Source organism: Mustela erminea, chromosome 13, assembly GCF_009829155.1.
Source record: "Mustela erminea isolate mMusErm1 chromosome 13, mMusErm1.Pri, whole genome shotgun sequence".
Taxonomy (NCBI): Eukaryota; Metazoa; Chordata; class Mammalia; order Carnivora; family Mustelidae; genus Mustela; species Mustela erminea.
Genome location: NC_045626.1, coordinates 36,198,251 through 36,211,478, shown reverse-complemented (window position 1 = coordinate 36,211,478; position 13,228 = coordinate 36,198,251). Strand labels below are relative to the sequence as shown.

The 13,228-nt window shown below is 39.9% G+C and overlaps 1 protein-coding gene across 3 annotated transcripts in view; it reads right to left on the bottom strand.

The window, feature by feature from the left end:
* Window positions 1-7,625, bottom strand: part of RPRD1A (regulation of nuclear pre-mRNA domain containing 1A) — a 76,286-nt gene extending 68,661 nt beyond the window's left edge. For all 3 annotated transcript variants that reach the window (XR_004278093.1, XM_032310701.1, XM_032310702.1), the window contains exon 1: window positions 7,294-7,625. Coding sequence is in view for 2 of the 3 variants with exons in the window: in XM_032310701.1 (XP_032166592.1) it covers window positions 7,294-7,444 (151 nt within the window). In the remaining variant the exon portion in view is untranslated. The remainder of the gene's footprint in view (window positions 1-7,293) is intronic.
* Between the last annotated feature and the right edge of the window lie 5,603 nt (window positions 7,626-13,228).

Sequence of the window (13,228 nt, the reverse complement as noted above, 5' to 3'; positions counted from 1 at the left end):
CCTATTACTTCTATAATGCCTATCACTTCAATCATGGTCTCTTAAGTCAGTGGAAATCACTACAGAAGAAACTAGAATATTCAGTAACATAAATTAATATTTACAAATTTTAATATTAAAAAACAGATCCATCGTAAATGTTCACCAATAAAGTAATGGTTATATAAATTTTGGTGCACCCGTAAAACCGAATACATGCAGTAATCTTTTTAAAAGATTTTATTTATTTATTTGAGAGATTGGGGGGGGGCCCTCAAACAGACCCCTACTGTGTGTGTGGAACTGATGCAGGGTTCAATGCCAGGACCCTGAGATTATGAGCTGAGATGAAACTAAGAGTTGGACACAACCAACAGAGCCACCCAGACAACCCTGTTGCTCTAATTTTTTTAAAGGAGGCAACACCATATACACAAATATGCAACAATCTGAAATATATATTAGAAGAATGCAAAGCAAGAGAAGTCTATATGTTAATCTATATAATACTCTACCATCTGTCCAAGCAAGATAATGAAATTATAACATATAAATTGCTATATATACATAGAAAATTCTGGAAGAATATACAAATTGTTAACAAACTGATTCTAGGTGGGGAAAATGCGTAGGTAAGGAAGGGAAGAATAATGGAAAGGAGTCTTACTCCTCTCTTTATAAACTTTCTTCCCTTTCGAGTTTTATTTTTTTGCGGCATGTTATTAGTAAGATACTGCTATATATTTTTTAATACACCTGGGAAGTCCAGGCAATTAACATAAGCATAGTGAAATTTTTACTTAATTTCTCAGTTATCAGAGTATGGACTATTAGAGAAGGGACTAAGGAAAAGCTATAAAAAGAAGAATAAGACTAATAGGTGCCTGGTAGCAGTCAAGAGTTATGCTACAGAACCAAAAATGTCCAAAAAACCTAGGTCACAGCAAGGTGACCATAATATTAATCATTATAATCCTCTTAATGCATTTTACAAACAAAAAGATTTAAAATATCTTAGGCGCACCTGGGTGGCTCAGTGGGTTAAGTCTCTGCCTTCAGCTCAGGTCATGATCTCAGGGTCCTGGGATCAGGCCCCACATTGTGATCTCTGCTCAGTGGGGAGCCTACGCCCCCTCTGCCTGTCTCTCTGCCTACTTGTGATGTCTCTCTCTCTCCATCAAATAAATAAATAAAATCTTTAAAAAAATAAAGTATCTTAAATCACTTCAAGTTCTTTGTAGACATAGAACATTAAAAATTTATCTAGAGGCGCCTGGGTGGCTCAGTGGGGCCTTCGGCTCAGGTCAAGGTCCCAGGGTCCTGGGATCGAGACGGGCATCGGGCTCTCCACTCAGCAGGGAGCCTGCTTCCTCCTATCTTTCTGCCTGCTTCTCTGCCTACTTGTGAACTCTGTCTGTCAAATAAATAAATAAAATCTTTTAAAAAAATGTTTTTATCTAAAATGTTTACTTCATTATCCTGCCTAGTTCCAAAAAGGAACCATGAACTGTTATATTTACAATGTCAAGTAACATTTGTTCTACATAAAACCACATTTAAACGACTAAAACAACAGTAAAAATTGTCCATATATTTTGTAAACTTCTGGTAAACTCTATTCATATTTTATATCTCAAATCAAAGAAGCTTTCCCCAATTGCCACCAGTCTAGTTTTCCAGTTATATTTCTTCTTTGTATCACTATTCAGGTACAATTAGTAGAGTCCATTTCCCTGACTGGTATGTAAGTTCCATGAAGACAGCTATGTGTGTCTTATCTGCTGAATCATCCTTGGTCTAGCAACAGAGCAGGAGCTCTCTCAATAAATATTTGAGGAATGGGGTGCCTGGGTGGCTCAGTGGGTTAAGCCTCTGCCTTCAGCTCGGGTCATGATCACAGGGTCCTGAGATCCGACTCTGCTCAGCAAGTGGCCTGCTTCCCCTTCTCTCTCTGCCTACTTATGATCTCTCTCTGTCAAATAAATAAAATCTTTTTAAAAAATTTTTATTTTTGGAGAAAGAGAGTAAGAGAGCAGGAATAAGAGGGAGAGAGAAGCTGAAACAGACTCAATGATGAGCACAGCACCTGATATGGGGTTCCCCTCTGTGACCACAAGATCATGACCTCAGCCAAAACCAAGAGTCAAACGCTCAACTGACTGAGGCCAATTCTATTGTGTTTGTGTGTAGAAAAGTGCCCAAATATCAGAGTTGCTTTGTAAACTCTGGTATGTTCATGGTCATTATTTCCATAGCAATGAGTAACATATAACTAGTGATATATGTTAATAGTTTTATAATTCAGCCCCAAACTTGAGTCAGAGATGAAAACAACTGCATTCAAAAGACAGTAAGTAAGAGAGTGAATGAATGAAAGAAAACGTTCACAAGTCTTGTAACTGATAAGGGACTAGTATCCAGAATACATAAAGAACACTTGTTGGGCACCTGGGTGGCTCAATGGGTTAAAGCCTCTGCCTTCAGCTCAGGTCATGATCCCAGGGTCCTGAGATCGAGCCCTACATCGGGCTCTCTGCTCAGCAGGGAGCCTCCTTCCTCTTCCTCTCTCTCTTCCTGCCTCTCTACCTACTTGTAATCTCTCTGTCAAATAAATAAATAAAATCTTAAAAAAAAAAAAAAAGAACACTTGTAACTCAATTAATAAAAAGACAAATAACCCAATTTGAAAATGGGTAAGGATCAGGGCGCTTGGGTGGCTCAGTCGGTTAAGTGCCCAACTCTTGATCTCAGCTCAGGTATTGATCTCAAGATGGTAAGTTCAAGTTCTGCACTAGGCTCCAGCCTGGGTATGGAGCCTACATTAAAAAAAGGGGTGAGGGGAAGAGCTCAACAAACATTTATCCAAAGACAACATACAAATGGCCAATAAGCACATGAAAACGTGCTCAAAATCCTTAGCCAACAGGGAAATGCAAATGAAAATCACAATCATTCACCAATTTACACTGAGCAAGGTGGCTATAATAAAAAAGACAGATAATACAATTGTTGGCAGAGATGTAGAAAAACTAGATGCTCATGCACTGCTGACAGGACTGTATGATAGTCACTGTGGAAAACAGTCTGGCAGTTCTTCAAAAGGTTGAACACAAGGTTCCTATATGACCTAGCAATTCTACCCATAGGTGTATTTCCAAAAAATATGAAAAAACACCCACACAAAAACGTGTATGCAAATGTTCATGGCACTATTATTCATAAGAGCAAAACATGGAAACAACCCAAATGTCTATCAACTGATGAATAAAAAAAATTCATATAATGAATTATTACTTGGCCATAAGAAGGAATGAAGTACTGGGGTGCCACCCAGTCGGTTATTTGTCAGACTCCGGGTCTTGGCTCAGGTTGTGATCTCAAGGTCATAAGATCAAGCCCCATATCAGGCTCCATGCTCAGCTTAGAGTCTGCTTAAGATTGTCTCTATCTCTCCCTCTGCCCCTCCCACCCACACTCTCTCTCTAAAATAAATAAATCTTAAAAAAAAAAAAAAAAATGAATGAAGTACTGATAGATGCTATAATACAACATGGATGAGCCTGGAAAACATGCTAACCAAAAGAAGTCAGTCACAAAAGACGTCATACTGTATGATTCCATTTAATAAAATGCTAAGAATAGGCAAATCTGTAGAGACAAAGTAAATTAATTGTTGCCCAGGGCTGGGGAAGGTGGAAGAGGTTAGGGATGATGCCTAAAAGCCAGTTTCTTTTTGGGTGATGAAAACATTCTAAAATTGTAGTAGAAGACTCATAACTATATGATACACTAAAAGCCACTGAACTGTATACTTTAAATGAATGAATTATGTAATATGTTAATTATATCTCAATAAAGTTATTATATGTCACCTAGTGGCTCAATCAGTTAAGCATCTGCCTCCAGCTAAGGTCACGTTCCCAGGGTCCTGGGATTGAGGCCCACATAGGGCTCCCTGCTAAGCGGGAATCTGCTCCTCCCTCTACCACACCCCCCCAGCTCCTGATCTCTCTCTCTCTCTAAAATAAAATCTCTAAAAAAAAATTTTTTTTTTAAAGCTCTTACAAAACAACAAGATCCTGAGGGAGACAAACCATGAGAGACTATGACTCTGAGAAACAAACAGGGTTTTGGAGGGGAGGAGGGTGGAAGGTTGGGTAAGCCTGGTGGCAGGTATTATGGAGGGTAGTATTGTATGGAGCACTGGGTGTGGTGCATAAACAATGAACTCTGGAACACTGAAAAGAAATTTTAAAAATAAATAAATAAAAATTAAAAAACAAAACAAAAACAACAAAATCCTCATGTTTCTGGTTACATTCTACTGCATTTCTCAGGGAAATTATAGCTATTTTAGTCTTCATAAAGGCCTTCGGGGATATCCCTCTAAAGAGAAATTCTTTTTCTTGTCCCCACTCCAGAAATTCTTTCTTTGAAGGATGAAAAAATAAGGAAGGTACAACAAGAAAGGAAATCTTCCAAACTGAATGATTACCATGTGTGACATTATCGTGTTACCTATTCCTTCTCATCTTTGAAACAGTAATTTTTCCTACTAGTGTCACATTTTTGTCTTCTTTAAACATTTCAAGAAACTAAAGAATGCCACACTTAACATAAAATGTTATTTGTTATTTTATTCATTTGCTTCTTTACTTCAAGTTTGATCAATTTGGTTTTTTAAAAAGATTTTATTTCTTTATTTATTTGTTTGACAGAGAGAGAGAGATCACAAACAGGCAGAGAGAGAGGGGAAGCAGGCTCCCTTGCCGAGGAGAGAGCCCGATGTGGGACTCGATCCCAGGACCCTGAGATCATGACCTGAGCTGAAAGCAGAGGCCCAAGCCACTGACCCTCAATTCATTTTATAAACACTTATTTTGTAGAGATAACATGAGGGTTCACGATATCACTGTAAGATGGCTAAAACAATGCCTGATGTTCAGTAAATTATTCATTCTCATTCTCATTACATTACAGGCAATGCAGGATCCTAAAGCTGAAGAAGAGAACTACAGAGGAGGTGGGGGGACACAAAGACTGCGCCCTACAAAAGTACAGTCATATCAAAGAAAGGAAACTTTTGGCAGATAATCCAAGACCAAACAAAACGGCAGTCAGTAGCAGCAGCAGCATGATCATCGCCACTACTACCACTATCACCGTCATCACCCAGCACCACTCTCCTTCTAATGCATCTTTTTATAGGCCTTAAGTTTTTCCTAACTATGAAGCTTCTATGTATGGAAATATCCCCAAGCCCAGTAAATATCACCTTATCACTCTCCCATATGTATCAAATTTTTGAAAAAATAAATGAAATATACGATAACACAGATCCACTTTCACTTCCTCTCTCCTTTATGGTAACCACTATCTTGCAACATGATGTTAATCACCACTATGCATGTTTTAACTGTAACTACAGGTACAAAACACAGAATTTGTTTTTGCATGTTTTCAAACTTTAGCAAATAGCATACTGGTCTGCACCTTGCCTTCTTAGCTCAACATTTTGCTTGTTTGTTATTTTTTAATTCAATCATATTGTTTCATGACAACTGCTGGTCAGTATTACAGTCTATGAATATTACAATGTATTTGTCCATAGTCCCAACTAATGAGATATTTAAACTGTTTCTAATTTTGCTACTAAGAAGCTGCAATAAATGTAATTTCTTGAGCACAGGTACTAGTTTCCTAGAAGAACTGCTAGGTCAAAGACTATGTACCTTCAACTTCATTAGAGGTCACTAGGTTGATCTTTTTACACTCCAACCAGCGGTGTAAGAGTGTTCCTGTTTCTCCTCATCCTCACTGATTCTTGGTATTGCCATACTTTTACAAACTGAAGATTATAAAGTGGTACCTCATCGGTTTATTTTTTCCTGATTATTAAGTATCATTCTTTGGCCTTTCAGGTTTCCCCTCATGTGAAATGCCTTTAACAGCATTACTATTTTTCTGCTGATTTGTAGTAGTTCTTAAGACAGTTTGGGTACCAATCCTTTATTGATTTTATGTGTTTCCAAAATCTGCAGCAAAGACAATTACTGCCTTTTCAAAGTTCACAGCTATTTTCCAGACGTTTATACCTAGGTTTCTCAAACCTTTCTGACCCCTCACAGATGAAGAACTCCTCCTTGAGTGCCAATACACATGCACTTACATATGAACTGAAAAACAAGGCTCTAAGTCAATTTCTCCTAAGAGATTAACCACAAGTAAATACGCAAGGACAGTTCTTCTCCACTTCCTATAGCCAATGCCACATTTTAGCGCTCATATTAACACATCATAGGGCTTTCATATGGGTCAGTAATCAAGCATCTATTTTGAATAATAAGTTGTTAAAGCCCATAATTAATAACCATCATATCAATACATCGGGGGGTCTGAAACAGTAACAAGGAGTGCCGTTCTCTCTCTCCAATAAATTAAGAATTAAGGTGCAAACCCAGACCCAAACCCAAATAAAAATTTTTAAATTTTTAGTCACACTAACATACATAGTTCTTACAGATACAGTTGCTCTGCAGAAGTGAAATAATTCTGAATATTTTAGTGAGAGCACATACTACTCTTAAAAGTTAACTTCATTTACAGGAGCACTAATGTTTTGCAAAACAAGTACACTGCCCTAGAAGTATATAGTCACAGAGCACGAAAGGACTTTAAATCACTCAATCTAACTCCTTCATTTTGACGTGAAGCAACTGCAATCCAGGCAGTTAATAAATTCGCTGAAACCTAGTCCTCTAAAATCTACCAAAAAATCTACAAAAAAATCCACTGCATCATGCATGGATGCAATTTCAGATTCCCCAATTCCAAAACTCTGATTCCGCTATTAATTTTACAAGACTGAGTTGACGTGTTATAGAAATGATGGAATTAACTCCCAACCCCACACCAATCTTTTTTCCTTTCCACTTCCACTTCCCTTTTTCAGCCCTATCTTCCATTTTATCTACAGAATGAAAGAAAATACCTGACTGCCCGAATTTCTGGCCCTAATCAGGGAAAGAGCCCTGAGCCCCTGACTGTTGCCTCCGTGTTAAATCAGAAGGGCTTTTGGTTCTGTTTTGCATCCTTCGTTCCCTATGCAGTAATACCTACAGTAAGGCGCAGATTCTGCGGGAAGCGCGGCGCACGCCGCTCCTCCCAGCCCGCGGACCACCGACGCCGGGGAGACGGGGGCGCCAAGTAGGGCGGTGCCGGGCAGCAGGGAGCTGGGGTCGCTGGCGGAATGGGGGTGGCAGGGTCAGGGGGCCCGCCGGCACCAGGGAACAGGCCGGCGGCGGGGCGACTCACCTTTACGCAGCTCCCGCTCCCACACGGTGACGATGGGCCGCGAGTGCTTGCGGTGGTGGATGAGCCACAGGGACAAGGTCTGCACGCTCTGCTGCGAGTTGCTCAACTCCGACAGCTTCTTCTCCAGCGCCGCCTCAGAGAAGGCTGACATCCCTCCGACACCGCGTTCACGCCGTCCCACGCGGTGGGGCTGAGGGGAGGAGAGTTTAGCCGCCCGCGCCGCGGCCTCGCCCCCTCACCCCACCCTTCCCCACGCCTTCACCACCGCGGCCGCCACATCCAAGACCGGCCGCAAACCAGCAAGATGGCGTCTGGCCGGCAGTGACGTCAGGGCCCATCCACGCCCCGCCCTCGGAAGAGGCGAGGCCAAGCGGCTGGTCCTCGGAGCGAAGGGGCGGGGCCAAAGCTGGCGCTTGGGTGGCACGTGGGGGCGTGCAGCCTGGGTTATGGCCAGGGAAGGGGTGGAGCTAGCCCAACCAGGACTTCTATGGTAAAATTATCTGCTGAAAACGAATTAAAAATCTCTGCAAAGGCGTGTAAATTGGTACAGCCAATTTGGAAGACTATTTGGCATGATATATTACATTTTCATAATTGAACCTTCCCTGTGACCCTGCAATTTGGCTAACTGCCTTCAGTGATAGGAAAACAGCAGCAGGTTTGCACAATGAGCTGTATGCTAGCTGTTCAGTCTGGCTCACTAACTCGAAAGAGGTGGGACGTTCACAGAAGGTAAATGGCTAGATTAATGGTGAAACTGCATAGTATAGAATACATATAGCAGTTTAAAAGATTAATAAATCCAATGGTGGGTTGGAGGGTTTTTGTTTTGTTTTAGTGTGTAAAATATAGTATAACATTGGTTTTATGAAAGTGTATATTGTGGGGCACCTGGGTGGCTCAATCGGTTGACCCTCAGTCTCTTAATTTCGGCTCAGATCGTGATCTCAGCTTTGTGGGATGGAGTACCCCCGCCTACACTGGGCTCCCTGGTCGCTGCGAGTTGCTCAACTCCGACAGCTTCTCTCTCTCCCTCTTCCTCTGCCTCTCCCCCTCCCCCTGCTCATGCTCTCTCTCTAAATAAATAAAGCTTTAAAAAAAAAAAGCATATATTGTATATGAATTCATAAGTATGTAAATGCATGGCAAAAAGTCTGGAAGAATTCACACTACATTAACAGTGGTGTCAAAGTCAGGATCAGAATTGGAGCCCTTGAGCTGTGGTTATATTGTTTTCATTTTTTACAAGAATGGGTTCATGTATTTCTTACATAATTAAAAATTACTTTCAGAAATCTCATAATTAATCGAGCATTTCGGGGTGCCTGGGTGGCTCATTTGGTTAAGCGTTTGCCTTTGGCTCACGCTTGATCCCAGAATCCTGGGATCAAGCCCTTCCTTGGGCTCCCTACTTGCTGGGGAGGCTACTTCTCCCTCTGCCCCTCCCCCTGCTCGTTCTTTCTTTCTCTCTCTCCCAAATAAATAAATAATATATTTTTTAAACCCAGCATTTTGATATGTGACAAATGGCTTATGATGTATGATAAATCCATACATTTTGACATAGTACTATGAGTTCACAAAGGGAACACAAAGATACTGTCACATTCCAAATATAAATATAAACTTCAAGAAAGATAAATAAAAACCCACAGGAACTTTTTTTTTTTAATATTTTATTTATTTATTGGACAGAGAGAGAGATCACAAGTAGGCAAAGAAACAGACAGAGGGCAGGGCTGGGGAGGGGGGAAGCAGGCTCCCTGCTGAGCAAAGAGACCCATCTGGGGCTCCAGTCCAGTACCTGAGATCATGACCTGAGCTGAAGGCAGAGGCTTAACCCACTGAGCCACCTAGGGCCCCAGGAATTATTATCTCTTGAGAAGGACTGTTTAAGAACTTTGCACCAACTAGGCATCAAATATGTTTTTTTGTTCAATTATAGTTATAGATCATCATTCCCATTTTTAATGTTACTACAAGGTTCAAAAAAAATATCTCACGAGGTGAGATAACTCTCCTCTTTCTTCCTCTTACTCCAGTATCTATTCATGTCTCTTCATGCTTCTTTCCCAGTTGTACAAACTTGGTTTTCCAATCTGTTTAGTCCAGTTTTTGCCTGAACTTAGGCAGAGTTTCACGTACCTGTCTTCTGAGACCTCAGTGTATCTTCAACACTATTCCCTCCCATGAACCCTGCAGCCACCAAAATTGTTACATATCATCTCTCAAATTATGTTTTCACGTAAGATTCTAATTCTTCACACTCCATTCTTTATCTCAATTCTACCTGAAATTTAAAGGCCACCGTAAATTCCACCTTCTTTTCTTTCTCAACGAGTCCAATGTATGTAAAAAGTTCCTTTCTGTATTATTTACTGATTTGAATACCTTATTTAGAACTTACACTACTAATCTGTATTATTTATAATTATATAGTTTATATATTCTCTGCCCCACTAGATTTTTTCTCAGTGACTCAGCCAAAGCACCAGCTCTTCTGTTTGTTTTAGTCCTCAGTCTGATTTGGCCGCCCCTGCTATGGACTTATACAGTATTCTGTATATGTCTGTGTAATACAGCTTTCCATACAGAGCTGTTAGATCTGTATTTATTGGCACTGTTACTTATTGCTGTGTTTTCAAAATATTGGTTGTAACTGCATTTGCCCTTAGATAATTTTTTTTAAGATTTTATTTATTTATTTGAGGGAGAGACAGTGAGAGAGAGCATGAGCGAGGAGAAGGTCAGAGAGAAAAGCAGACTCCCCATGGAGCTGGGACCCCGATGTAGGACTTGATCCCGGGACTCCAGGATCATGACCTGAGCCGAAGGCAGTCGTCCAACCAACTGAGCCACCCAGGCGTCCCCTTAGATAATTTTTTAAAGTATTTTATTTGTTTATTTGAGAGAGAGAGACAGAGCATGAATGGGCGGAGGGGTAGAGGAAGAGGGAGAAGCAGACTCCCTGCTGAGCAGGGAGCCCAACACAGGACTCAATTCTAGGACCCTGAGATCATGTCCTGAGCTGAAGGCAAATGCTTAATCTACTGAGCTACCCTGGCACCCTTGCCCTTAGATAATTATAACTTATTTTCATAATATCCTCTGGCTATACTTCTTGATTTTGTCTTTCCAAATATAGGCCTCAAATTCAGAATAATGTATTTTTTCTGTAAACTATCTTTGGCTTTACTGGAATAGCCACTAAGTAACAAAGAGATGTGCTCCTTCAACTTAAAAAAAGAAGTTTATTGCAAGAAGAGACTATAGGCCAATATTGCTTATGAATATAGATGCAAAAATCCTGAGCAAAATACTAGTAAACTCAATCCAGCATCCTATTAAGAGTACTATTCATCATGACCAAGTGGGATTTATCTTAAGAATGTAAGGGTGGTTCAACTACAAAATTCAATCAACATTATACACCATATTAGTAGAACGAAGGAAAAAACAAGTGATCATTTCAATTGATAAAAAAAATCCAGCATCCTTTCATGAAAAAAACAAACAAAACAATGAAACACCTCATCAAAGTAGGAATAAAAGGAAACTTTCTGAACATAATAAGTGTATGAAGGGGCATGCCTGGGTGGTTCAGTTGGTTGGACAACTGCCTTCAGCTCAGGTCATGATCCTGGAGTCCCGGGATTGAGTCCCGCATCAGGCTCCCAGCTCCACGGGGAGTCTGCTTCTCCCTCTGACCTTCTCCTCGCTTATCCTCTCTCTCACTGTCTCTCTCTCTCAAATAAAGAAATAAAGTCTTTAAAAAAAAAATAAGTGTATGAAGGGTGCCTGGTGGCTCAGTTGGTTAAGAGTCTGCTAAATTGGTTAAGAAAGCCTGCTTCTCCCTCTCTCTCTGCCTGCCACTCCCCCTGCTTGTGCTCTCTCTCTCTCTCTCTCACTGTAAAATAAATAAAATCTTAAAAAAAAAAAGAAAAAGTGTACAGGAAAACCCATAGCTAACATTATATTCAGTGATTTAAGACTGAAAGCTTTCTTCCTAAGATCAGAAACAAGACAAATACATGCATTTTTGTCATTTCTATTCAACATTATACTGGAAGTTCTAGACATAGCAATTAGGTAATGAAAAGAAATAAAAGGTATCCAAATTGGAAAGGAGGGGGTAAAATGATCTCTATTTGCAGGAGACATGATCTTATACATTAAAAAAGCCTAAAAAAAATCCTAAGGAATCCACAAAAGCACTAGAGCTAATAAATTAACTCAGCAAAAAAAGAGGATACCAGATGAATACGCAAAGACCAGTTGTAGTTCTACATACCAGCAATGAACAATTTGAAAATGAAATTAGTAAAATTAGTACAATAACATAAAAAATAATAAAATAATTTGGAATAAATGTAACCAAGGAGATTTTTCAGGTGTACACTGAAAACTACAAAATATTATTGAAAGAAATTGAAGAAGACCTAGATAAGTGAACAGACATAACTTGCTCATGGATTGAAAGACTTGCATTGTTAATATGGCAATTATTACCCAATGCAATCTTCAAATTCAATGCAATCCACTCTATGTGGGACTTGAAGTCATGAACCCCAGATCAAGAGTTGAGTACTCTACCAACTGAGCCAGCCAGGTGGCCCTGTTTTTAATTTTTTTAATTTTTTATTTTTTCTTCAAATATTGTTCTTTTTATCTTTTTTTTTTTTTTTTTTGAGGATGTGTGTGTGCATGTGTGAGTGTGAGAGCACACGCCTGCATGAACATGGGGAGGGTCAGAGGGAGAGAGAGAGAATCTTAAGCAAGCTCCATGGCCAGCACAGAGCCTGGTGTGTGGCTGGATCTCATGACCCTGAGATCATGACCTGAGCCAAAATCAAGAGTTGGACACTTAACTGACTGAGCCACCCAGGCACCCCGGCTCTTTTTAATCTCAGTTAGTCATTCGTATTGAGTCTAATATCTAGTGGGATTTTTTATGATTTAGTTGAAACATATAATAAAACCAGCTACTGTGTTTGTATCCACTTTCCTCTGAGGCCCACCCAGTTCCCACTAGTATCTTTCCTTGTAAAAATACAGTTCATTTCCTGGTTAATTAGCTTCAATTACTAACTTTATTTATTTATTTATTTATTTATTTATTTATTTACGTAATCTCTATTCCCCAGTGTGGGGCTTGAACTCACGACTCCAAGATCACGAAAAACATCCTTTACCAGCTGAGCCAGCCAAGTACCCCACAAAAAATTCTTTATACAGCTTACACCACAACAGGCAAAATATTCAAAAGCCAACGTCCCTATCATGTCATACTTGGAAGGGACAATCCTGTCTCAAAAAGTGTGTGTGTGGGGGGGGCATCTTACATGCTAAGTTCAGGAAATAGCAGCAAAGGTAATGATAAGCCACTCAAGTCTTAGAACCCCTCTCAAAAGTTCATAAACTTTGATCAGCAATGATCAAAATAGAGCAGCTCCAGATGTATGAGACTCTTGCGGTGGAATATGTACTATCTTAGAAAAAAATGTACAGCTGACCCTTTAGCAACATGGGTTTGAACTGCGTGGGTCCACTTATGTTTGGATTTTTTAAAGTACAGGACTGTAAATGTATTTTTTCTTCCTTATGATTTTCTTTTTTTTTAAAGATTTTATTTATTCATTTGACAGAGAGAGAGAAAGAGAGCACAAGCAGGGGGAGCTGTAGGCAGAGAGAGAGGGAGAAGAAAGCTCCCCACTGAACAGAGAGCCCAACATGGGGCATGATCCCAAGACCTTGGGATCACGACCAGAGTCCAAGGCAGATACTTAACCGACTGTGCCACCCAGGTGACCCTTCCTTATGATTATCTTAACAACATTTTCTTTTCCCTAGCTTACTTTGTTGTAAGAATACAGTATATAATACATACAACATATAAAATATGTGTAAATCAATTGTTTATGTTGTTGGTTAAGCT